A 24,571-nucleotide genomic window follows, 5' to 3' on the forward strand; every position below is an offset into this window, starting at 1 on the left:
TGGATCCATTTACATTAATTTACTTATATTTTCGAAAATGAAAATAAATTTATCCTTTTTTAAATACTTGAGTTTTGGAATTAAATATTTAATATGACACTTATTTATTCTGAAACTTCTAAATTTATATATTATTATTATTTAAATAATAAATTTTTTTAACAGTTTAGATATTAAAATGTTTTATATCACGTTTGCCGGGTTCAGTATACGTTTGAAGAGTGGCTGCTGAATGTTTTGATGGCGGCTGAGTATTCATCGTTTCTGAAGAACAAAATCTGGGTACTCAGGCATGGAAGAAGCATCCCAAACGCAAAGGGAATAATCATTTCATCTCTGGTAATCGTATCCTCAATCGCCATTTATCCACCAACACCACTATGCGCTCTGTTTTCTGCCATTTCTTGTTAAATTTCCGATTTGTTTGTGATAGGAAAATGGGATTCTTGAAGAATATCGTCTGTGTCCTGATGGGATTCAGCAGGCTCGTTTGGCTGGAGAATCCTTCCTCAGGGTACCCCCCACTCTCATTCATCGATTATTACACTAGCTTTAATTTTGTTTCGTTGTAGAATCAAAATTTCGTGTCTTATATATTTAATACTCGTATTCATATTTTGATGATAATGCTATTCCTAGTGTTGCATTGAGATTTGAGATATGACGCACATTTTCAGCACTCACTTCCGCTTTGAAGCCAAACTCCGTTGATTGGTTTATATATTAGCTTAAAAGTGTATTACATAATTTGTTATATGTTGGGGGCTCAACAAATAACTGTGGGAGGAGTAACAAATTTGAGACATTGTCACGCCCCATACCTGAGGCGAGTGACACCAACATTATATCGAATTATATATTCGAAATTTCAGAAATCATTCTATTAATTGATAATGTCGAAATACAATGTCTTTACGACAATCAAAAATAAATAATAAAAACAACGAAATGTCTAACAAAGACATCGAATTAACATAAAATAAACTAAACCAATTAATTAATTTAATCTCCTTCGCCGGTCCCAGAACAAGGCTTGCTCTTCTTCTTCAACCCTTCTTCATTCTTGTCGGAGAAGGGTGAGTGAGTGGTATGATCGTCACTCAGTAAGTTGGGAAAATAATCCTCACAACCTTTAAAATCATTTTTCAATGGAAATCCCTATATAACAATAATAAAAAATATTTACATAAATATTTTGATTTTCAAAATAAACAGATACGAAAATTATGCACTGAAGATATTACGAATTTATGGCTCACTGATATCAGTCCGCCGTATTTTAATTCTCTGAGGGGTCAGATAAGAATCAGAAATAACAAGAATCATGCATGTTCAGAATATATATTCTTATTATTTGTTTATAAATTTTAGTGCTTCAAACATACAAATTTCAAGAATCATACTTTGGATACATGAAATACATGTTGGTTGGTTTTAAATCAAATTACGCGAGTTAAAACAGAAAACTTACTTACCGTGATATGCTTAATAAGCTTCGGTTGGTGTTTGAAAAAACATACGCTCTCGCTACTAGAATGCTGCTCGAATAAGGTTGCTCTTTGCTCGAATTTTAGGGTGATTTGTTAAGAATTTTGTGTAACAATGATTCAGAATTTCGTGCGTTATTTATAGGGTAAAGTATGATTGTTAGCCTCTCATTTACTGCAATTATCTGCCATAATTTCGAAATAATTTGTCTGATAAGATTTTATATGGCTGTCGACTGATGGGATGCTCTGCTGAAATTTGGCTGCGGCGATGGTCCGCTGAAATTGTCATGCTGAAATTGAGGGTTGCCCTACTAAAATCAATAGCTATGCTGAAATTATTAATTTTGCTGAAATTTGGGGTTCTCACAGACATCCCATCTAATAAGCTAAATTTTATGTTTAGTCCCTCCTCTCGTTCTTATAACTTTCAAGTTAACAAATTTGTTGAGAGCTTATACAATGAAAGGACCTGAAAGCTACCATTGATTCAATGTTGATTGACTAATTCCATCACTAAAATAGTTTTTGTCGAGAATAAAATTTAGTTCTTAAAAAACTTATCTTTTGAGAATCGAGGAGTTAAAGCAATTATTTTTAATGTTGTGCAGTTGACATTGTTCCAGTAGTAGTAGCAGTAATGGTTTTTATAGCTAGCATAGGTGCTGTTTTTTTGTTGAAACTTCTTTTAAATTTCAGAAGTTTCACTATGGTCGATCAGTTATTTATTTTTTTTCTAACTTTGAATTCTCTGTGCAGGAAATAAAGAAAAGAAACATTGGAATAGAACACATTCGTATATGTTACTCACCATTTTCAAGGACCAGTCATACTGCAAAAGTGGTTGCTTCTGTTCTAAATGTTGCATTTGATGGTCCACAGTGCGAGGTGATTTATTTTTACATATTGAAATTACCTGTTTATTTTTGTTTGAGAGTTTGCATTCAAAGTTTGAGAAATTTACCAGGCTTGTGTCACATGTTTATCGGATACCCGGTTTAAGAATGTGGTTTGGCTGTTAAATTTTTTGGACTCTGACGATGGATTATTCCTTATGTTGAATGAAAATTTATGATTTTAGAGAGCAGTTATTTGTCTTCGACCAGTCACCTGAAAACGCAGTACTTAATGGTGAAAGTATAATCTCGTGGAGAAGTGATGAGTGACACGGTGATAGTTGTTTCCATTTCTTATTTTGAGGTTAATATATGCTTTGTTTTTATCCCAGTAATATCTGTTTAACAGGCTATGGAGGATCTTCGGGAGCGGTTCTTTGGCTGTTCATTTGAGCTGATGTCCCATGATAAAGTAAGTAGCTTGAGAAAGTACTAGCAGATATCATCTCAGATCCAATTTGATTATCAATATGCTCCTTGAGTCTCCTTTTGTGGTTATCACGGAGCTTATGAGTATCGAAGCTCACCTAGGTTTACAGAATCCTACCTAGGTTTACAGAATCCTCAATTAATTAACGGTAATTGTGTTTTCTTCTCACAGTACCCTGAGATTTGGGCTATGGATGAGAAAGATCCCTTCACACGGCCTGAAGGAGGAGAAAGTGTTGCTGATGTTGTCACAAGGCTGACAAGTGCTTTGACTAAAATGGAATCAGCATTTGAAGAGTAACAATTGACTTTATTCTTTTTTCAGCTTTTGTTTCAATGCTTGACATGTTTATCAAGTGATGTTCGATCCATTTGGTAAATTTGTAGTGCATCTTTACCTGTTTTGGCATCATATTTCTGGTTTTTTCTTTTTTAATACCAGGGAAAACTTATATATGTTGAAGTAGCCATCACATGTTTATTCTCCTAGTTAAATAGGATATACAAAATTTTGATTATCATTCAGAGTTTTTGTTCCGCCCAATAATATAAGTTTGATAAGTTTCACATATGTGAAACTCTAACAAATTTTCTACCTCGCTGGTGCTATTCAAGTGTAAATATTTCATACCGTATATTGCGTCATTTGACCATGCATACACAATTTTAATCACACAGATCCTATTAACAAACACATAATTCCTCTGCAGTTCATTGAACTTTGTCATCTTATAAATCAATTGCTATGTGTATGTGATTTAGTTTTTGATAATAATTTATCTTTCACATAATTCAGTGGTTTTATGGCATATGCTTGGTTCAATGTCCTTGGGTGATTTATATGAGGATGCTGTCCTTTCTGTTTTGTAGCTGCATGGTGTTAGTTGTCAGTCATGGAGATCCCTTGCAGATTCTGCAGACAATAATCAATGCAGCTGTGCAGACCAGAAGAACTGATGCAAATGACTTGACCTCAAGAATTCAGGCAATCAGTGTCCCTTCCATACTATCACAGCATCGGAAATTTGCTCTAAATACGGGAGAACTTCGTGAATTAATGTAGTTTATGGCTTCTATGGTTTTTCTTCTTCCCAGAACCTGTTTGCATGAGATGTAAAGCCGTGCATGCAGTATCTGCTTCTGCTTATACACGCCTAAATTTTTTTCTTCTTAGAAGCCAGGTGCCAAAAGGCATTTTTTTAGTTTTATCTTTTATTGAACTGTGTTGAAGGGAACAATCATCATAAATAAGTGTTAGTTGTTCTTGGACTTGTCTCTACAGAAATTTTTCAGACTCTATACCAACCACCATTATCAGTACTTATTATATGAGTGTAATGCACATACAGAACTCATTATATAAGCGTAATGCATATACAAAACTATATTGTTATAGTTAATACAAACTAATAATCTCGTTTCATATATGCGCCATAGAAATAACTCATTCACGAGTGTAGTATTTCTTTTCCAAAAAATTTCATAATTTATAACCAAATTTAGTTCACATGTATGATTATCTTGTATGTTGTTGTGAAGTTGTCCACCTTTGAGTGCCTTCTTGGCCGTTCTAAAACTAATTACTCAAGAGCAATGATCATGACAATCATGGCAGCATTGATTTGTAAATCCATAATTTCCCCAGTTCACTTCCACTTGACATTTTGTTCCTCATGTTGGAGCATAATATTACGTAATACCTCTTCACCAGGAAACGATTGAGCCTTTTCAAGTTGATTCTCTGAATTCTCCATCAAATGATTATGAATTTGGGAGAATGATATCGCATCTCATAGAGTTTGTAGAAATTGTTGGATCAGTCAGACCAAGGTGAGTATGCAGAGAGCATGCCCTTCAGCTATGACCATGTATTCTCAGTTAGTCAGTTTATGGTTGTGCTGTTCAGTGTTATGATCTATTTCCTTTGTTTTACTTACTAGGTTTTCTGTGCAGAAATGGTCAATGAAGAGTTTCACCAAACAAAGGTATTTTGCCTCTGAGTATGGAAAGCCTATATTTCATTTTCTGATGTTAACTTACTTTCTTGATGTTCTCATCCCTAGTTCATGTGAGGATTTGGATACAGATTGTGGCTTGGTTTTCATATCACTTGCAAGAATTTTCATATTCTTATTTGCTTGTGCTTGTTGTGGCGTACAAGTCACTGATGCTTATCCTGTGCAATGATCGGGTTTACGGGTTTTATTCGTTTCTGCATGATACAACTTCTAACTGAGCTGCATGCATTATATCTGTTTGATCAATATGTACATGGCTGGACAGTTGATGTTGCATCAATATTTCAATTAAATATGTCAACTTTGTTGGCCCAATTTTTTTGATAAAGTTCGAATATTCCTGGTGTACACAGCTGAATTTGATATTGCCATACCAAACTAAGGCATATGGTGGGAAGAGATTGATTCTATAATCAACAAGTTTTTGAGATATACGTTAGATTCTGACGCACGTACACTTGTGGATAATATAACATTAACACCACTTCACATATCTGCAATTTGGTAAGGGACCCGATGTTATCCAAGTTTAGATTAATATATATCCAGGTGACACGTTATTTTGTCTATGTATGACCAATAGCATGTTACTTGAAATTTTAATAGAACTCTATAATTCAAGGGAATACTTTATTTCAATTGTGCAAATGACTTTCATGAGTACATTTGCCACATTTTCCCCCATAGATTTAAAGTCAACCCCTCAACCCCGAGCGAAACCAAGAGATTCACGTCCATGGTTTCAAATTTTTTCAGCTGTTTTCGTTCGAGATCCAATTATAACAAACCACTTCTTAATCTTAAACAAAAAATGGTTTTCTTAAATCAAATGTTCCCATTCTTTATATACCAAATTAGAGGACACCCAGTCCTAAACATCTAATATAATGTATTTGAGTTCCCTGCCTTATTTTTCCTGATGTATATACACTTGCAAATGGTATATAGAAAATTCTCAAAATTTGATTTATATTGATAGAGTTGTAATGAAGAAGATGGATGATTAGTTGTAGCCACATCAGATGCTTGCAAGAATTCACCATTATATTAGTATTATTATCTTGAAAAACAGGTACATGCTTGTTTCGTCACTATGAATTATTGTTATCATTACAGATAAAGGAGGAGGCAGGACCAAGTACTGCTAAACCCCATATTTTAAAATTGCAAATTTTCAAATTATGAATATTCCATTCGATCCTTTTCACTGCTTATACGGAAAACTTGGCTTCTGCCGCAAACATATACTTATATAAGTGCGTCATCAAACAACAATAATTGAGGTTTGACTGCCCTTTACTCTATTTTAATATATATACTGATTATATGACAACAGCAGCAATAATAATAATAATATATAAAATACACATAATTAGGCTTAACTCCCAAAGTAGTCAAACGGGTCGGGTCCATGACAGGTGAAACCGGCCAGGGTTAGTTGGGTCAGAACTGGTCCACAATCCACGTAACCATGAAAGGAGTGAAATAGCTCCCAACGATGAATTCGAGTTGGTAGGATATGTGTACGTTTGGTCAATAATTAAAAGTTCGATTTCTCATATCAACCTCTTTTTAGACAAGTTTATCACGTATGACTTGTCTATAAGGCCAGACTTTCTTCGAGGCCAAACAAGTTGCCTGCCGCCTTAGGACCTGTCCCTAAAGGAGGCCCATTTTTTTAATATATATATATATATATACATGTTGAGTTGGTTATCCATTGAAAAAAAAAAAAAAAAACATAGCCCAATATCAAGTAAAAACAAGACCAGTTTGAATATTTTATGTTCATAATCGATCAAATTCGATCTTTTTTTCAAGTTCGATTTGAATAATTTTAAAAAATCAAGAGAACTTAGGGTTTTTTTATTATATAATTTGGAGAAATTAAACTTTTGTATATAGTTTTAATAATTATATAATAACAGTGGATGTTCAGACCTTAATGATGATGAGTTGTTTCAAATTTGATGGTCGTGAGATGTTATTTAACGAATGTAAAAAAGAAAAGAAATTGAGAGTGCATGTTTGGCGAAACTGAATGTTTTATTCCCAAATGATTATAATGTCTAAGCTTTGTTAATCATATCAATAAAAGTTACATCAACAGAACGAAGCTTATCGAAGTTTAAGTTAATTAATAATTATTTTCGATCAAAAATGTCACAAAATAGACTAAATAACTAGCCATATTTCTGACTGACAAATAAATTATCAGACAAATGGATTATACATATTTTATAAATAATTTTGTATCTAAAACAACTAGATGAATAATATTTATGTAATTATCAAATATTTATTGATTATTTATTAATGTGATATATTGTTTCTGGTATGTTTATACATTGTTTATTATATTAGTTATTTGCGAAGTGAACTATACGGTTATTTACCGCAACAAAAGGATTAATTTTTACTTTTCGCCTCATACCTCATCGAACATATGTACGACTCTGCTTGCCTTGTATGATTTACCTGACTACCCAGTGTGCACTGAAAGGTAGTGGCTGCGAGTTTCCGTGTCATAAAAAATGAGTGGAAGATCCTTCAAGAGTGTTCGAATTGTTGAAGTAAGTGAACGATTGACCAATGTTCAAGATTTCGATAATCTTTATCAACATTTTCTCGGGCGAGCTTGTCACACATGATTTGTGAAGTGTTGTTTACGTGACTAATATGATTTTTAAGCTATTGCGTTAGTTCAGAAATTTATCCAGTGCACACCGAAGAGTGTATGCTGAAAAAAAATGAGTGGAATAGTCATCAGGGATATCCGATTTGGTAGAGTAAATAAACGCTTGCCCAATGATACAAGTTCGATTATTTGTACTAATACTTTCTTGTGTGAGTCTATCATATACGATTTTTTCAGTACGATTTACCAAATTAACATAATTTATAAAATATTATATTAGTCCAACAATTTACCAAATAAACATAGAAGAAAAATAGCAGCGACCGTTCCAAAAGAAGCGGATTATTCCTGCTGATTCTATTATAGAGTGGTAGTATGTTCAAATCCAATCACAGCTTATTAATTGCCAAAATAAATATAAGAGTACTTAGAAAAAATCAATTATTATTATATTTTTGACATCAGAAGCCCATCCCATTGGCTGGGAGTCGTTGACAACCATATTATATTAAATATTAATTCACCCTTTTTATAATCTTCCCATTTCCTACTTTGCCAATGCTTATTAAACATTGATTCGCCCAATAAATAATTTTTCCAAATGACTCAATAAACAAACAATAATAATTATACTATATGATTAATTTGAGACGCCTCGTCACATATTCAACAAGTAGATTTGTGTAAAACAATTCAAATGTACATCCCGCATTAAACTTTTCAAAATATTTGAAAAGAATTAAATTTAAGTGAGACATTAACCACTCACATATAACTTTAAGGTAAAAACTTGTGTGAGACGGTCTCATGGGTCGTATTTTGTGAGATAGATCTCTTATTTGAGTCATCCATGAAAAATATTACTTTTTATGCCAAGATTATTACTTTTTAGTGTGAATATCGATAGAGTTGACTCGTATCACAGATAAAGATTCGTTAGACCGTCTCACAAGAGACCTACTCTAACCTAAATTATAAATTTAAATCACTTATTACAGTTAATTAACATGGATTAAGCTTCTAATTAAGCAAACGAGCAAGCTTTGGTGGTTGGTTGTGCATAAGCACTAGTGATTATTAAAATATAATATAGTAATCATCGACACACTTCTATGATAATATATATATATATATATATATATATATATTTATTTATTTATTTATTGTTTGGTGCGTTGGAGTGTGGAGGGGCAACTTTTAGTTGAGATGCGGCAAACCGAAGCTGATTATTAGAGGCAGCAAATGCATGTCCCTAAGATGATTTTGAGAGCCATCCATACATATAGATACATATACGTATATGTTTATATTGCTAACTTTCTTTGTATTAGACACTAATTATTACATATATAAAAATGTATGTTTATTTATTTCACTCAATCTCTTTTGCATCGTCGGATCATAATTGGATCATAATTTTATATATATATATATATATATATACCTATAAAAGTGTGTATAATTGACATTGTTTTTCGATTGTACATTGACAAAAATACCCTTCGTGCAAACTTGAACAAAATAAAACTTATTATTATTATGGTAATGTAAAGATAAAAATAATAGGACATAAATGCCTCATAATTACTAATAATTAATTGACTTTAGAGCTTTATTGTAATGTATCTATATATCTATAAATCTATATCTATCTATATCTATATCTATATACTTATAAAAGTATAAATAATTGGCAAAGTTTTTGCATTATGATTTTACCACTTTGCCCAAAAACTATGCATTGTTTATATTAATTGCATGGGCATTGGTGAAAAATCTATATAAAATTTAAGGATAAATTTGGGATATTGAATTTGTAATGTATTGATTATTTATTTAATTGATGCATTTATTTTTTTGAACTCATTAAATACATGAAGATCATAGAGTTTTTATTTTTTAATAGAAAATTGTAAAATAAGAAATTTTGAAAATAATATTACATGAAAATTGAATATATATTCGATAATAAAAAATACATTAGAAAAATAATATTTTCTTCATATATAATTTTTACAAAAAATAATAAAAGAATAGATTTTTAATAAAAAATTATATTTTTCATTAAAAATATTAAAAAATATATATATTTAACTATTATGCTTATAAAAGTGTAAAAAAATAACAAAGTTTTTCATTGTAAATTTTCTACTATTCCCATAAATTGTGTGTTGTTAAATTAATTGCATGAAAATTTTCTACACAATCATTAAATAAATGAGGATCATAATAGTGTTTTTATTTTTTAATAGAAAATTGCAACATAAGAAACTTTGAAAATAATGTTACATAAAAATTGAATAGATATTTGATAATAAAAATACATTAGAGAAATAACATTTTCTTAATACCTAATTCGTAGAAAAAATATTAAAATAATATATTTTTTAATTTAAAAAAATCATTAAAAATATTAAAAACATATATATTTAACTATTATACTTATAAAAGTGTAAAAAGAATAACAAAGTTTTTCATTGTAAATTTTCTATTATCCCCTTAAATTGTGTGTTGTTAGATTAATTCCATTGAAATTTTCTACACAATTTATGGGAAATCTATTCATTAAAAATGAATATATGTTTGATAATAAAAATATATTTTTTATCTATATACCTACAAAAGTATAGATAATTGATCATGTTTTTCAATTCTCAAAAGATAAAAATGACATTCTCATCAATACAGATCCAAAAATTCAATGAAAATATTTTTGTAAATATCTAATTGTTGTAAGTGTAAAAATGAAATATCAATTTTTTTTTATTTATTTCACCTAATATATAATTAATTAATAGCCTAATTATTCCACATAATATATAATTAATAGTCTAACAAATGCTAATGAATTATCACTACAATATACATTGATTGTAATAATTTATATCATTTCAAGAATAAAATGTAACTCCTATATTAATTTTCTCAAATAATCCATCTTTATACTTGTTGGGTGCAATAATTGTCCATGCTTGGTAGAGCGATCGAACCGTGGTGCTTGAGCTGCTGTGCGGTTTAAAAGATTTGAGTTGCACCATTACTACTAGCTATAGCTTTTGGTAAAGCGGTAAGCACTCGGTCCTACAATTGGTATCAGAGCCAAGGTCACGGGTTCGATTCCCATTGATTGCAAGGAGTGCAATTATTGGGAGGGAGATTGTTGGGTGCAATAATTGTCCCTGCTTGGTAGAGCGATCGAACCGTGGTGCTTGAGCTGCTGTGCGGTTTAAAAGATTTGAGTTGCACCATTACTACTAGCTATAACTTTTGGTAAAGCGGTAAGCACTCGGTCTTACAATACTTACTTTAAATATTTTATCATTTTAATTTTCTTTCTACATGTTATTTTATGATTTTAATGCAATTTTGTAATTATATTTTAGTGTAGTTTCTAATTAAGTAATAAATTATAGTATCACAAGAATATATAAGAAAAAAATAATTATATATGCAACGATACAAAAGGTAAAAAAGTTATGTAGGATGTTAAATAATATGTAAATTGAATATTATAGGTTATATTTTATTATCAGTATTATTATTTCATTAGTTTTGATAATATTTTGATGAGTTAGTCACAAATATTTTAAATTGATAATTATTTGTCCTTAGTCTGCTTCACTTATATAAATTATGATTTATGCATTTATAAAATCCATAATTTGGTTGATTTTTAGGTTATTATACCTTATACGTGGTGCTTAATTAGATATATATATTTTCAAAATTTGTTTCAGTTCAATTCGTTCTATATATTATGCTCATTATAATTTATTATATAACATAAAATCAACGCTTGAATTTTAATCAGAGAAACAATTTTGAAAGTAAGTTATAAAATTTTTTAATTAATTTATTCGTCTAATATGACAAAAGACTAAACCAATATAAATAAAAAAATAATTAAAATTATTTTTTAAAAAATCTAATTTTATTTTTTATTAAATAATTAATATTTACGTGCATCGCACGTGCTTCTTGCTAGTATATATATATTAAAAGATGATGAAAACCAGGCTTGACAATAAAGAATTGGAATGGATATCATCGCTACTGGGCACTATTTAAACAGGAAATAATTATAAGAAAATGATCATTAGCAGTAAAGATTTTGATATGCATTTCATGACAAAAAGTAGGGTTGTAAATGAACCAAACCGTTTGTGAGCTATTCGAAGCTCGATTCGATAAAAGCTCGTTTGAGCTCGTTTAATAAGGTTCGTTAAGATAAACAAATCAAACTCAAGCTTTACAGTATTTGGCTCGTTAGCTTGTGAACATGTTCGTTGGTAAGTTCATCATTAATCTTTTAGATGAAAAAATAATAGTTTTGATATTTGATTTATTGATTTTGCATATTATTTATGAAATATATAGAAAAATATATTAAATTTATTTATTATAATAAATTTACAAATTTTAACAAGAATAATATATTTTTCTTTAAATATATAATTTATTTTTAATTAATTTAATGAGAATTTAAATGTATAATTCATATTTGTTAAGCTTTTTTAGGCTCGATAAAGGCTTGAATAAGCTCGTGAGCCATGCATATATTCGTTAAATAAAGCTCGAGCTCGGCTCGATTATTAACGAGCCGAGCTCAAATATTCAAGAGTTCGACTCGACTTGACTCGATTACATCCCTGACAAGAAGTCTATTTATCAAAGGGTAAAATTCTTTCACTTTTTATACGATTCACAAATATAGCATAACAAGAGAGAGAGATTCTTCATACTGTCTGTCCATCACACGTCCACCAGACAAAAAAAGGAACTGAAAAAGTCACAGCCCAGAAGAAACCTGAAATTTTTAAGGAAAGTGAGGGAAAGAAGAGGACATGCATGAAGGAAAATATATATAAATGAACCAAAAATTTGCTTGAATGATAACATTTTCTCCTTCGTGGAATTAGTCGAGAGGGAACCGGCAAGAAACTGCAAAACTTTCTGATGTTACAGATAGCACTTTGGGGAATATTGTTGATTCACAAGAATTAATTAGTCCCTTGTCCAAGTGAGATCTTCTTTTCCCTTTCTGTTCTTAAAATTTGATTTCATATCATGCATCGATCATATATACATCCTTTTTCCTTTATGCACGATGGTGTTGAACCCTTTTTTTTTTTGCCTTGATTTCAGGCGTACAGATGATTTCCATGCAGAATATCTGTATCATTTGAAGAAATTGTACCATCTTTTCGGGTATGCCTGAGCTGATCCACCACCAGTTTCTTTTCTTTTAGAAAATGTTCCGTATCGAGTTTTCTTAAAAAGCATATAATTTATGTACTTTGTGTGTGTGTGTGTGCGTGCGTGTGTTTGGATTTCTTTGCATTTATGTTTTATTGTGATGATTCAGGTTTATAATATTAAATTCTGAAATGGAAGATTGAAGCAGTGGCACGTGTTGTTATTGATGATGGAAGAATTTGGATTCACCGCCGTTGATTTCAATCTTATGGATCAACTCTTGTATGATGGATTCTGGTTAGAGACTCAGACTGCTGATGGATCCAACTTTTGGCAGCCTATTTCAACTCATCATTTAACTTCTCCTTCATTTATTTTTCCTGCTTCAGACAACATAGGCAGCTGGAATACGAATCCGAGTCCGGACAATATCTTAAAACAAACACAAACATCAGATTTGTTTCTTAATTATCCGCTAATGGATCATCATCTTTCTCATAGCAGTGAATCCACTGTCCCACCAGGTTCTTTAAATAACCCCGATATGGAAATGAACACAAAGTCATGGGTTGGAACGAACCGAAACCCGGTCAATGCTCGTGCTCCGATTTCAGTGAGGAAGAGACTAGACGAGGCTATCAAACGCCTTAAAGACTCTGTAAAAGATAAAAATGTGCTTATCCAAATCTGGTTTCCTGTAAAGAAAGATGGCGGACAAGTGCTTGTAACTAACAACCAGCCATTTTCACTGGATTCCAACTGCAAAAATCTTGTGGAGTACAGGGATGTATCTAGAAATTATCAATTCGCAGCAGATGAGGAGTCTAAAGAGTTTGTTGGGCTGCCGAGCCGGGTTTTCTTGAAGAAGTTGCCGGAGTGGACGCCTGATGTTCGGTTTTTCAAAAGAGAGGAGTATCCTCGCGTTAATCACGCGCAGCAGTACAATGTTAGAGGATCACTCGCACTTCCTGTTTTCGAATTGGGGAGCCGTCGTTGCTTGGGGGTGGTTGAAATCGTGACGACCACTCAGAAACTCAATTACCGCCCTGAACTTGAAAATATCGGCAGAGCTCTACAGGTGCTTTTTCTTCGCTCTAGTTAGTCTAAGTTTCATTAATTGCTTTTCACTCTCTTCTATACAGCCAAAAAGATGATCAAAGGATGCATGTAAAATAATTTTTTTTCTTACAGGCTGTTGATTTGAAGAGTTTCGATGTTCCAAGTCCCCCCCGTATAGAGGTATAGAACAAAAACTTTTCAAGTTTCCTAGTCGTGCTTATATCATTGGATAAAAGTTTTAACGCATAAACACAATCTTTTTTCTCAGGGTTGTGATGAATCTTACCAATCTGCTCTGGCAGATATCAGAAATGTTGTGAAATATGTGTGCAGTGTGCATGAACTGCCTTTGGCACAGACATGGGCGCCCTGTACTCAACATATTAAACAGGGGTGCCGACACTCTGATGAGAACTATGCACGTTGTGTTTCAACTATTGACTCTGCCTGCTTTGTTGCTGATCCCCAAGTTTCTGGTTTTCACGAGGCGTGCTCTGAACACCACTTGCTCAAAGGTGAAGGTATTCCTGGGAAAGCCTTCATGAGTAACAAACCGTGTTTTTCTGAGGATGTGACGGCTTTTAGCAAGACAGATTACCCTCTCTCACATCATGCTAGGGTGTTTAACTTGTGCTCTGCTGTGGCGATACGATTAAGAAGTACCTACACCGGAAATGATGATTTTGTTCTGGAGTTCTTTTTGCCTCTAAATTGCAAAGACCCCAACGATCAAAAGATGATGCTCGACTCTTTATTGTATGTTATACAACAAACTTGCCAGAGTCTGAGGGTTCTGTCCCACCAAGAGTTGGCTCAAGAAACTTCAGATAAAGAAACTAGTAGAACTAAAGCAGGCATGTCGTACAAGGAAAATTGGCCAAATTTTAATCCTTCACGTTCAGAAGAACCTTCTCAAAATGCTTCATCCTGGATCATGAATGTAATGGATTCGCAGCAAAAAGGTGAAGGAGTTTCGGTTTCTTTTGATGACGATAACAAGGAGGAATCAGGAGGAGAGTTCAGGGTGACAACTGAGTGGGATAATCCTGAAGACGTTTCCCCTTCTGGTGGGCATCTTTCTCTAGATGGGAAAGCAAACAAAAAGAGGCGGACAAAGACTGAGAAGACCATTAGTTTGCAAGTAATTGGGCAATATTTTGCTGGGAGCCTAAAAGATGCTGCCAAGAGCATTGGGGGTATGACTGACTGATAGACTAGAAGCAACATCTTTAGTTTCTGAAAATTACTAATCCATTTTCTTTATTTCAATTTGCAGTTTGTCCTACTACCCTGAAAAGAATATGCAGGCAGCATGGGATCACCCGATGGCCTTCCAGGAAGATAAAAAAAGTAGACCATTCATTGAAGAAACTCCAACTTGTGATGGATTCCGTCCAGGGTGCTGAAGGTCCTATTAAGCTCGGTTCTTTCTATAGCAACTTCCCGGAATTTGCCTCTCCAAAATTACCCGTAAACACTTCAAACATGAACACTCAGACTACTTCAAAGTCACCTTCATCTTCCAGCAGTCACAGCTCCAGTTCAAGTTACTGTCTTTCTACTGGGGTGAAACAATCATCTCTGACTCTCAGTGGAGATGCTTTATCAACAGAACAAATAATTGATCAAGGAATGCTGAAGAGAGCAAGGAGTGATGCAGAATTGCCTCACTTTGAGGCCCCACCAGTACCACAGAACAGCAGCAGGCAGGCGAAGGACAACATAGTCCCATACAGGATAAAGGCCACTTTCGGGGACGAAAAGATCCGATTCAGTCTGCATCCAAACTGGAGTTTCAATGATTTAAAAGAAGAGGTTTTAACGCGTTTCAATGTAGAAAATGTGGGTAATGTTGATATAAAATACCTGGATGATGATGCCGAATGGGTGCTTTTGACATGCGACGCTGATCTTGATGAATGTGTTGACATACACAGATCATCCAAGACCAGAACCATAAAAATAACTGTCATTGATAAAGCTTATAACCAAAGTCTTGGAAGTTCGTTTGGTAGCAATAAATAGTGGCTTCTGCAGGACTTCACAAATTATCCTCTTATGCAAAAAGTGGGGTTAATTTGGCCTTTGGGGATTGTTACACAACCATAGTCTTAGTTTTATTAGACCATTGGTGGTGAGATACAAAACTAGTGTGTTAAATTGATCTATAAGACTTGTGTGACTAAGACAATATGTAGGGAAAAAGTAAAAATAAAAAACATCGGCACTCTATGTTTAAGTGTCATTACATATTTTCTCTGTATCTTTGTGCTGATTTGTGCTTATATAAATAAATGAAATATGTGTAAGGAGTCCCTCCATGCTCTATAGATATCATCGTTATCAACGTCATTATTTTTTATTTATTTTCGTCGTCGTCATTATTCCATCTCGTGTTTTTTATCCCCGTGTTACGATTAAGAGTTCAACTCATGTTGTAATAAGGTGTATGTTAGTTATAGCTGGCGATTTCAAGTTTTTACAGAAATAAAAAATTTTGAATTTGGTTTATGTAGTTTCTAAACCAAATGAAATAATATGAGTGCAGAGAAGTGCTTGAATGGTCCACGGCAATGTGGAGAGGCCAATATTTATTTTTTGCACCATCCCACGAAATTAATGTGAAACAGATTCTCGTCGAAAGGATCAATTTTCCAATACTTGAATCCTGCTTTACTCACCGAGAGGGATTGAAAATCCGTTCAATATATAAGCACATAGGTAGAAAGTACCTTTACAATGAATACAAATTCATCGTAGAAAGAAAATGACAGTTCCCATGATTTGCAATTCTCCATACTTCCATCATATCTTACAGCATAAAACTATGGAGCACTATATCACAACAGCTCTTCATTGCAGCTGAAAAGGAAGACTTGGTTCTTTTAATTTCCCACTCTACATACGTTGTGGCAGCGGATATGTTGGATTTACATCTTGCCTCGGATGAAGCGGGTAACGGTGCTGAAGAGGCTGCTGGCCGCCACGGCCACGTCCATTGATTGGCTGATGAGTCGATTTTACCCTGAGCTGATCTCTAGGTAATGTCTCGGGAGCGCCGTCGATTCTTTCCAAGGTCTCCACAATCTCTTGCATTGATGGTCTGTTCTTTTGTTCATTCTCGAGACAATCTAGTGAAAGCTGAGCCATTTGTAATGCTGATCTTGAGGGATATTTTCCTTCCATCCGAGAATCCATAACGTTCTTCAACTTCCTCCTGTCAGTTAGATGCGGCTTGATCCAATCAACCAGATTTTGTTGCCCGTTTGGACGACTTGTGTCGAGCGCCCGTAACCCTGTCAGCATCTCTACTAAGACGACACCGAAACCGTATACATCACTCTTGACGTACAAGTGCCCTGATAGACAAGAAATCAAAACTCCGTTAAAACACATCTTTGCTATGTTGTTTGCTTTTCCAGCGCTAGTGTGGAAGAAATTTAACTCACCTGTGGCGACATATTCAGGGGCAGCGTAACCGTTGGTTCCCATTACCTGCGTAGTTACATGGGATTTACTTTCCGTCGGACCCATTTTGGCGAGACCGAAATCCGATAACTTGGCGTGGTATGACTGAGCGTAGACGAAAAATCAAACCAACGTCGCAAAGATCAGATGATGATAATTTTTCAATCATTAGGAATATTTCATTTCTTTCAAGAAAACTAACCATGTAATTGGATTGATTGTCCACTTATAAATATAATATAAAATACAAAATGTATCAACTAACAAATCATAAATATATACAAGATGAAAATATCAGAATAGGTGTCAAGCGAGTTAATTTGTGGCTTGAACTTTATTGAATAAAAACAATCTTCATTTTAATATTATTTCACGATTTTGTCCAATTATGACATTTACTTTATTTGTATTTAAATGTAAGTAATATACATAATGTCTTTGAATATGCAAAATGTACCATGAAGTTTGTCTCTCAACGTAAGATCATGAAACTCATTAGGAAGTGTACCAAATTTTAAACAGGTTTCTATTAGAATCAAACACCTAAAATAAGAATAAGGTCGCTTGAGCTTGAGACTAGCATCTGTGATGTAAAAACTATGTTTCATTGGTATGGGCATGGATATATCTGTTCATACAGATGAGTGGTCATTTAATGATGTATTGAACAACCATCCCTCAGACTGTGCAAGTGGTTATCACTTATCGACTGGATAGTCCGCGGTTATGGTTGTACATCATTATTAGTCCTTGGACACATGATAATGTAGAAGCTCTATGTATTATCATTGCACTTTAATCCGTTTACCGAATCTATTGAGGGTCATCAGGTGACGATGTTTGATGTAGCTTCGAAATATATATGAGCCAATATATTATAGTTGGGGATTCACATTTGCCTACGGGTGAAGATATGAGCCAATATATTATAGTTGGGGATTCACATTTGCCTACGGGTGAAGATATCCTATGTGATATGATGAGTTAATAGTGCAAAGAATCTCTGGCCAGCGTAATACATGTGCATTTAGGAAATGTATTTCCTCAGTTGCACATATCATGTCACTATTACTACTTAAAGATATATCATATCGTCATCGAATTCATTTGAAACTCCCGATACACCAATTATTATAGATTTGATCTGGATATATGAGTTGAAGGGACTGTACTATATGCTAACTATAACTTAAGTTTCTTGCAGGCACAATCAGTGATACCTAGGGGATCATGGACGATGCTACAGACGCTCTTGCCACGATCTGATATGTGCAATCAGACTTGAGTCTCGGCATTCTTGATCAAATGGTTGATGAAAAGAATGAGGCCAATTAAGATAAGTCCGAATAAGAAGACATGTTATTTTGAATCATATGAAGTTGTGAACCCACAGGTAGCTATATCCCTGAACCATTGATGGTCATACAAGTATCAGATTCCGTGTTCCCAATGAGATAATCAAATTCAAGGAGTTGAATTTGATAACTGTAGTTTAATCGAGATAAAACTCCATATGAGATATAAATTGGAAAACCTCCAAAATATTCTTTCTTATCAATATGTGTATGTCCTGCTTATGTGAAGCAGACAGTGTAAGACAAATTGAATAGTAGAGCCAATTTGTGGTAGGATATCCAAAAAATTCCATTGGATAACATTTATATGATCCCAATGAAACAAATGTATTTGTTTCAAGGAATGATACATTCTTAGAGAATGGGTTTCTATTTGATAGAAAAGACGAAATGATATAACTCTAGGAGATTCGGAATCATCCACTTCTGAAATAGTAGAATCCATACCCCAACAGCCAGTTGAAGAAACACAAGCTTATAGGAGACCTGAAAGAGTCTCAAGGCCACTTAAGATGACGAGCCTGCTTCTTGATGAAGACCAAGACGAGCTCATTCGTGGATGTGATCCAAGCAACTTCAAATAAGTATTGTCTGATATCGATTCATCTAAATATCTTGAATCCATACAGTCTGAGATGGACTTCATGTATTTGAACCAAGTATGATCCTTAGTAGATCTACATGAGGGGATTGTTCTCATAGGAAGCAAATGGATTTACAAAAGGTAACTTGTGATAGATGGGAAGCTAGTGACCTTCAAAGCAAGATTGATAGAAAAAGGATATAGTTAAAGACAAAGTATTGACTACGAGGAAACCTTTTCTCCAGACACAATATTCAAGTCATTAGAATATTGCTAGCCATAACAACATGGTACGACTATAAAATATGGAAGATGAATACGAAGACAATGTTTCTTAATGATGAAATTAAGAAATAAATGTACATATTTCATTGATGAAACTTCAGATTTTACAATACTATCAAAGATTAATTTTTTTAAGAAGCCTGAGGAACCATGTGTATACAAGAAGTTAGGCGTGAATGCAGTGATATTCCCAGTATTTTATGTTGATGATATACTACTTATTGAGAATGATGTAGGGATGTTGTAGTCAGCTAAAGTATGGTGAGCTAGTAAATTCTCCATGAAGGATATGAGTGAAGCATCCTATGTATTGGGAATATAGATCTATAAGTATAGAAAAAAAGGATGATAGGGCTCAATCAATCCACTTATATCAATGTCATACTAAGGAGATTCTCTATGAAGGAGTCCGAGAGAGGTTATCACCCAATATGTCATGGTGTGACTCTATCTAAGTTTATGTGCCCTAAGACAGACGATTAGATAGAAACCATGAACCACATCCCATATGCGTCTGTTATAGGATGTGTAATGTATGATTTGATATCTACTCGACCTGATATTGTAATTTCACTGAATGTTGCAAGCAGATATCTGTCGAATCTCGGTCCATTGCATTGAAAAGCAGTGAATGACATTTTTAAGTACTTAAGAAGAACTAAGAATTTGTTCTTGGTTTACGAGAATGGAGAATTAAAATTGGAATACTTTACTGATTCTAGCTTCCAAATAAATGCAGATGATTCTAAATCAACATCAGGATTTGTATCCAAACTCAATGATGGTGTTGTCTCTTAGAAGAGTTCCGAACAAAACACCACATCAGATTTAATCATTGAGGCTGAATACATAGCTGCATTAGCAGCAGAAAATGAGGTTGTTTGGATGCTGAATTTCGTTCAAGAGTTGTGTGTCATTCCTCAAACAGTTGATCCAGTCTCAGTCTACTGCGACAACACCAGTGCTGTTGTGCAAGCAAAGGAACCGAGATTTCATGAGCGATCTAAACTTATACTGAGGAAATTCCACATGATCCGAGAGATTGTGGGAAGAGGAGACATATCAGTAGAGAGAGTCGCCTATACATATAACATTGTTGATCAACTGATGAAGCCCCTGCCAGGACCATTGTGAAGCAATGGGTCTGAAATCTATAGGTAGTTGGTTATAAGTCAAGTGAGAGATTTTGAGAGTAGGTGTCCAACAAGCCAAACTTGTGAGTTGAGCTTTATTGTCTCTTATAAAAAAATCTTTATTTTAATAATATTTTACGGTTTTATCCAAATATGTATACCCATGCAAGTTGCATAGATAGAGTCCATGAATATGCAAAACGTATCATGAGGTCTACCTCTCAACGTAAGATCATGAAACTCATTAGGAAGTCTACCGTATATTCTAAACAGGTTCCTAGTCGAATCAACAGCCTAAAATAAGGATAAAAATCACTTGAGTTTGAGACTAACGTATGTGATGTAAACATCATGTTTCACTGGTAAGGGCATGAATATGTCCGTTCATACAGATGATTGATAATTTAATGATACACTGAACAACCCTCCTACAAACTGTCCAAGTGGTTATCACTTATTGAGTTGAATAGTTTGCGGTTATGGTTGTACATCATTAGTCTTTTGATCTAGGATAATGTAGAAGCTCTATGTATTAGCATGTCATTTGTCCGTTTACCGACTCCATTGAGGGTCATCAGGTGGCGAGTGGGTGTAATTTTGAAATACGTAGAAGCTATTATATTGTAGTCGGGGATTCACTGTTTGCCTACGTGTAAAGATATCATATGTAATCTGATGAGTTAATAGCGCAAGAAATCTATGTCCAAGGTAAGACATGTGCATTTCGAAAACGTATTTCCTCAGTTGCACATATCATGTCACTATTATTACTCAAAATATATCACATTGTTATCAAATTCATTTGAAACTCTCGATACACAAATGGTTCTAGATTCGACCGAGATATATGAGTTGCAGAGACCGTACTATATGCTAATCATACTTAAGTTTCTTGCGGGCACAATCAGTGATAACTAGGAGATCATGGGCGATGCTACTAGCCGCTCTCACCATGATCCAATATGTGTAATCAGACTTGAGTTATGAGATTCTTGATCAAGGGGTTGATGAAAAGAATGAGGCTAATTAAGGTAAGTCCGAATAAGAATAAATGTTATTCTAAAACATATGAAGTTTTGAATTCACAGGCAGATGTATTCCTGAACCATTGAGGGTCACAAAAGTATCAGATTCTGTGTACCCATTGAGATAGTCAAATTCAATGAGTTGAATTTGGCGATTGATGTGTAATGAAGATCAAACAATTTGCTTATACAGAAGTTTATAAGATAATTTCTTATGATGAAAGTTGTGGAAGTTATCCTAATAGCTAATTAAGCGAGAAGAGTGGAATTGCATGTTTTGGTGGTGAAGGAATCCACAAAAGTGACAATTATCAGAAATGGATTAGCGAAAATTTTGATAGTCAAAATTTTCGATTTTCATTACATGAACAAGATTTGCCCCCGGTACTTCGGTGTTGTCTGATTGTCGATCGGGGTTATAATGAGTTCACAATAATTTATTTAGTAAATTTAGAATCTACCAATCAAATAAAAACATTAATATTGATGACTACTACATGTACTTGATTATCATGAAATATTGTAGAGCGGTCTAGAATCAATTAATTAATTAACAATTAATTAAAAAATAATATTTATTTTTACATATATTATCAAATAGCTGACTTTGAATGATATATACTAAATGAGAATTTTTAATTAATGAAAATAAAATAATCCTAATGGGATTAAGATTATGAATTATAATAAGAGTGAGATTTCTGATGTGATCAGAAATCTATAAATATTTATTAAGAGTTATATGAAATAAGACAGTTTTTACTGACAAAATTTTGCTTTCTCTCCTCCACACATAGAATTTTTCGGCCACTTCTTGAGAAGAGCAAGTCACGGCCGTGACTCTTTTTCCTCTGCGCCGCTGCCCCGTCGCCGCCAGTTTTCTGAAATTTCGGCAATCCAGTCTCAACGCAAAACTGTTTAAGATCTCTAGTGCGATCTAAACAATGATCATCTATTTTTCAATCATTGACTTGATTAGACGATCAAAATGAAGAGATCTATTAGTAGGGATTTACAAGAAGGACCAACTCTGTTATTCCTCGAACTGGTTTGGTGTCCAGTGTTAAATACACAAATGTACACAGATCTAAACAGCTTATGAATGTTTTAAATCAAATGACGGACGAAAAACATTTTGAATGTCATAACAAAATTTAACAAATTTTTTTAAATTTTCGTTATGCTTTGATTTTGCGAGAAAATTATATTCCAACATAAAATACAAACAAAAAGATCTAGTGTGAAACAGTATCTTACCTCATGAAGCAATATGTTGGACGCCTTGAAGTCTCTGTAGATAACTTTTCTATCCGAAGCATGCAAGAATGCAAGACCACGAGCTGCTCCGATCAATATCTTAAGCCTAACGTCCCACGGAAGTGGCTGAACAGCAGAACCCCCTAAACCCAAGAACTAATTGAATAATAAAAAATTCGGATACAAATTAGCGGTCCTCCAATTCAACCATTGACACACTTACTTCCAAACAGATGGTTCTCTAAGCTCCCTTTTGCCATGAATTCATAGACCAGTAGTAGTTCTACGCCCTCCCAACAGTAGCCCAACAGCATCACCAGATTGGGATGAGAAAGTCTTCCCAGGAAATTTATCTCTGACTGAAGAACTAATATTGATCAGAAAAATCCCATACAATTGAAAGATAAAAAAACTGGTTAAACTGGGATTGGAAGAGACCTGCCATTCTTGATATCCTTGGCTGCTTCCCGAATTCAACTTCTTTACAGCAATAGCTGTTCTTGCCCCATTTGTTCCTAGGAGCCATCCCTTGTACACTTTGCCGAATCCACCTTCTCCCAGCAGTGTATCACTTCTGAAATTTCTGGTGGCGGTCTTGAGCTCTGAAAAAGAGAAGACCCTCAAGTTGGGATGGGGTAACATCTGGCCGGCGGCGGAAGCAGGGGAGCTCATCTCATGATCGCTTCCGGAGAATATGCTGCTATTCCCAGAAAGATTAGCGCTCTTGCTCGACGTAGACATCGTTGTAGTCGCCACTGCATCACATAAAAAACCATCAATTTCAACACACAATAAATTCACATATACACTCGAACATATATCGGATCAATCGGTATCTGATAACCTGAACTCCATTGGCTGCTGGTGGTGGAGGGCTGGCTCTGGTTAACGTAGCTATTAACAGTAGCCGATCTACTGCCACTACGACTCAAGCAAATTCCCATGTGTACACCACGCCGATACGATTTAGTATTAATCTTGAGACCTGTTTATTGAACGGGACAAATATATCATCCACTGATCAAATTTCTTCCATTCGAGATAAAAATGGAGGGTCTGGGAAGATTGTTTCAGATCAAGTTTTCTTAGAGTTGGTCTTCGTCTTAACACCTAACAAATGGGAAGACAGGAAATTAATGGATCGAAACACGGAGAGATATGAAAGTCAAAATCAAAGGATGTGAACGTAGATATTATCATGGCAGACTTGTTCTCCTCCAATTTTTTTTTATTTTTCTAAAAAGTTTGGCGAGGATGATAAACCCCTCCCTAGAGGTACATTGACCAGATCGGGAGATAAATTAAAGAACATATGCAAGTAAAAACTCGAAGAAGAGAATAACAAACACCAACTTTAGAGTAATATCATTGTATTATTGTGTTAGGATATGTAACATTATATTTACATTATATATCTACATTTTGTTATATTTAATGATAAATAACATGTAAATTTTTTTTTCTTACATAATATGCTAGTTATGTAATTTCCACGATGTATCTTACGAGTAATTCTCATATTTCTCCAAGAGTAGGTCACTTGTGAGACGGTCTCACGAATTTTTATCTGTAAGACAGGTCAACCCTACCGATATTCACAATAAATAGTAATACTCTTAGCATAAAAAGTAATACTTTTTCATAGATGACTCAAATAAGAGATTTGTCTCACAAAAAACGACCTGTGAGACCATCTCACATAAGTTGTTGACTTTCTTCTGGTTATTTCTAATGTTTTCTCC

At 33.9% G+C, this 24,571-nt stretch overlaps 3 protein-coding genes across 4 annotated transcripts; 2 read left to right on the forward strand and 1 right to left on the reverse strand.

Annotated features, from left to right (window-relative positions):
• Positions 1-206: 206 nt before the first annotated feature.
• Positions 207-4,081, forward strand: LOC142547117 (uncharacterized). The gene is made up of 6 exons (XM_075655218.1): positions 207-339; positions 434-514; positions 2,247-2,375; positions 2,733-2,795; positions 2,985-3,109; positions 3,683-4,081. Exons 1-6 carry the CDS (start codon positions 241-243, stop codon positions 3,873-3,875), a joined length of 690 nt encoding a protein of 229 aa, XP_075511333.1. The 5' UTR covers positions 207-240; the 3' UTR covers positions 3,876-4,081.
• An 8,069-nt stretch (positions 4,082-12,150) lies between these two features.
• LOC142547118 (protein NLP2-like) lies at positions 12,151-15,771 on the forward strand. 2 transcript variants are annotated; one of them, XM_075655220.1, is made up of 7 exons: positions 12,151-12,488; positions 12,614-12,676; positions 12,834-12,961; positions 13,054-13,742; positions 13,856-13,903; positions 13,992-14,919; positions 15,000-15,771. In XM_075655220.1, exons 3-7 carry the CDS (start codon positions 12,949-12,951, stop codon positions 15,746-15,748), a joined length of 2,427 nt encoding a protein of 808 aa, XP_075511335.1. In that variant the 5' UTR covers positions 12,151-12,488; positions 12,614-12,676; positions 12,834-12,948; the 3' UTR covers positions 15,749-15,771. The 2 variants fall into 2 exon arrangements, with proteins under 2 accessions (XP_075511335.1, XP_075511334.1); XM_075655219.1 differs by having other exon boundaries at positions 12,834-13,742.
• Positions 15,772-16,413: 642 nt separating this feature from the next.
• On the reverse strand, positions 16,414-24,052 carry LOC142547119 (putative serine/threonine-protein kinase PIX13). The gene is made up of 6 exons (XM_075655221.1): positions 23,674-24,052; positions 23,268-23,584; positions 23,053-23,188; positions 22,830-22,972; positions 17,173-17,296; positions 16,414-17,082 (listed from the first exon to the last, which is right to left on the reverse strand). Exons 1-6 carry the CDS (start codon positions 23,771-23,773, stop codon positions 16,622-16,624), a joined length of 1,281 nt encoding a protein of 426 aa, XP_075511336.1. The 5' UTR covers positions 23,774-24,052; the 3' UTR covers positions 16,414-16,621.
• Positions 24,053-24,571: the final 519 nt, after the last annotated feature.

This window comes from Primulina tabacum, chromosome 5 (assembly GCF_025594145.1).
Source record: "Primulina tabacum isolate GXHZ01 chromosome 5, ASM2559414v2, whole genome shotgun sequence".
NCBI lineage: Eukaryota > Viridiplantae > Streptophyta > Magnoliopsida > Lamiales > Gesneriaceae > Primulina > Primulina tabacum.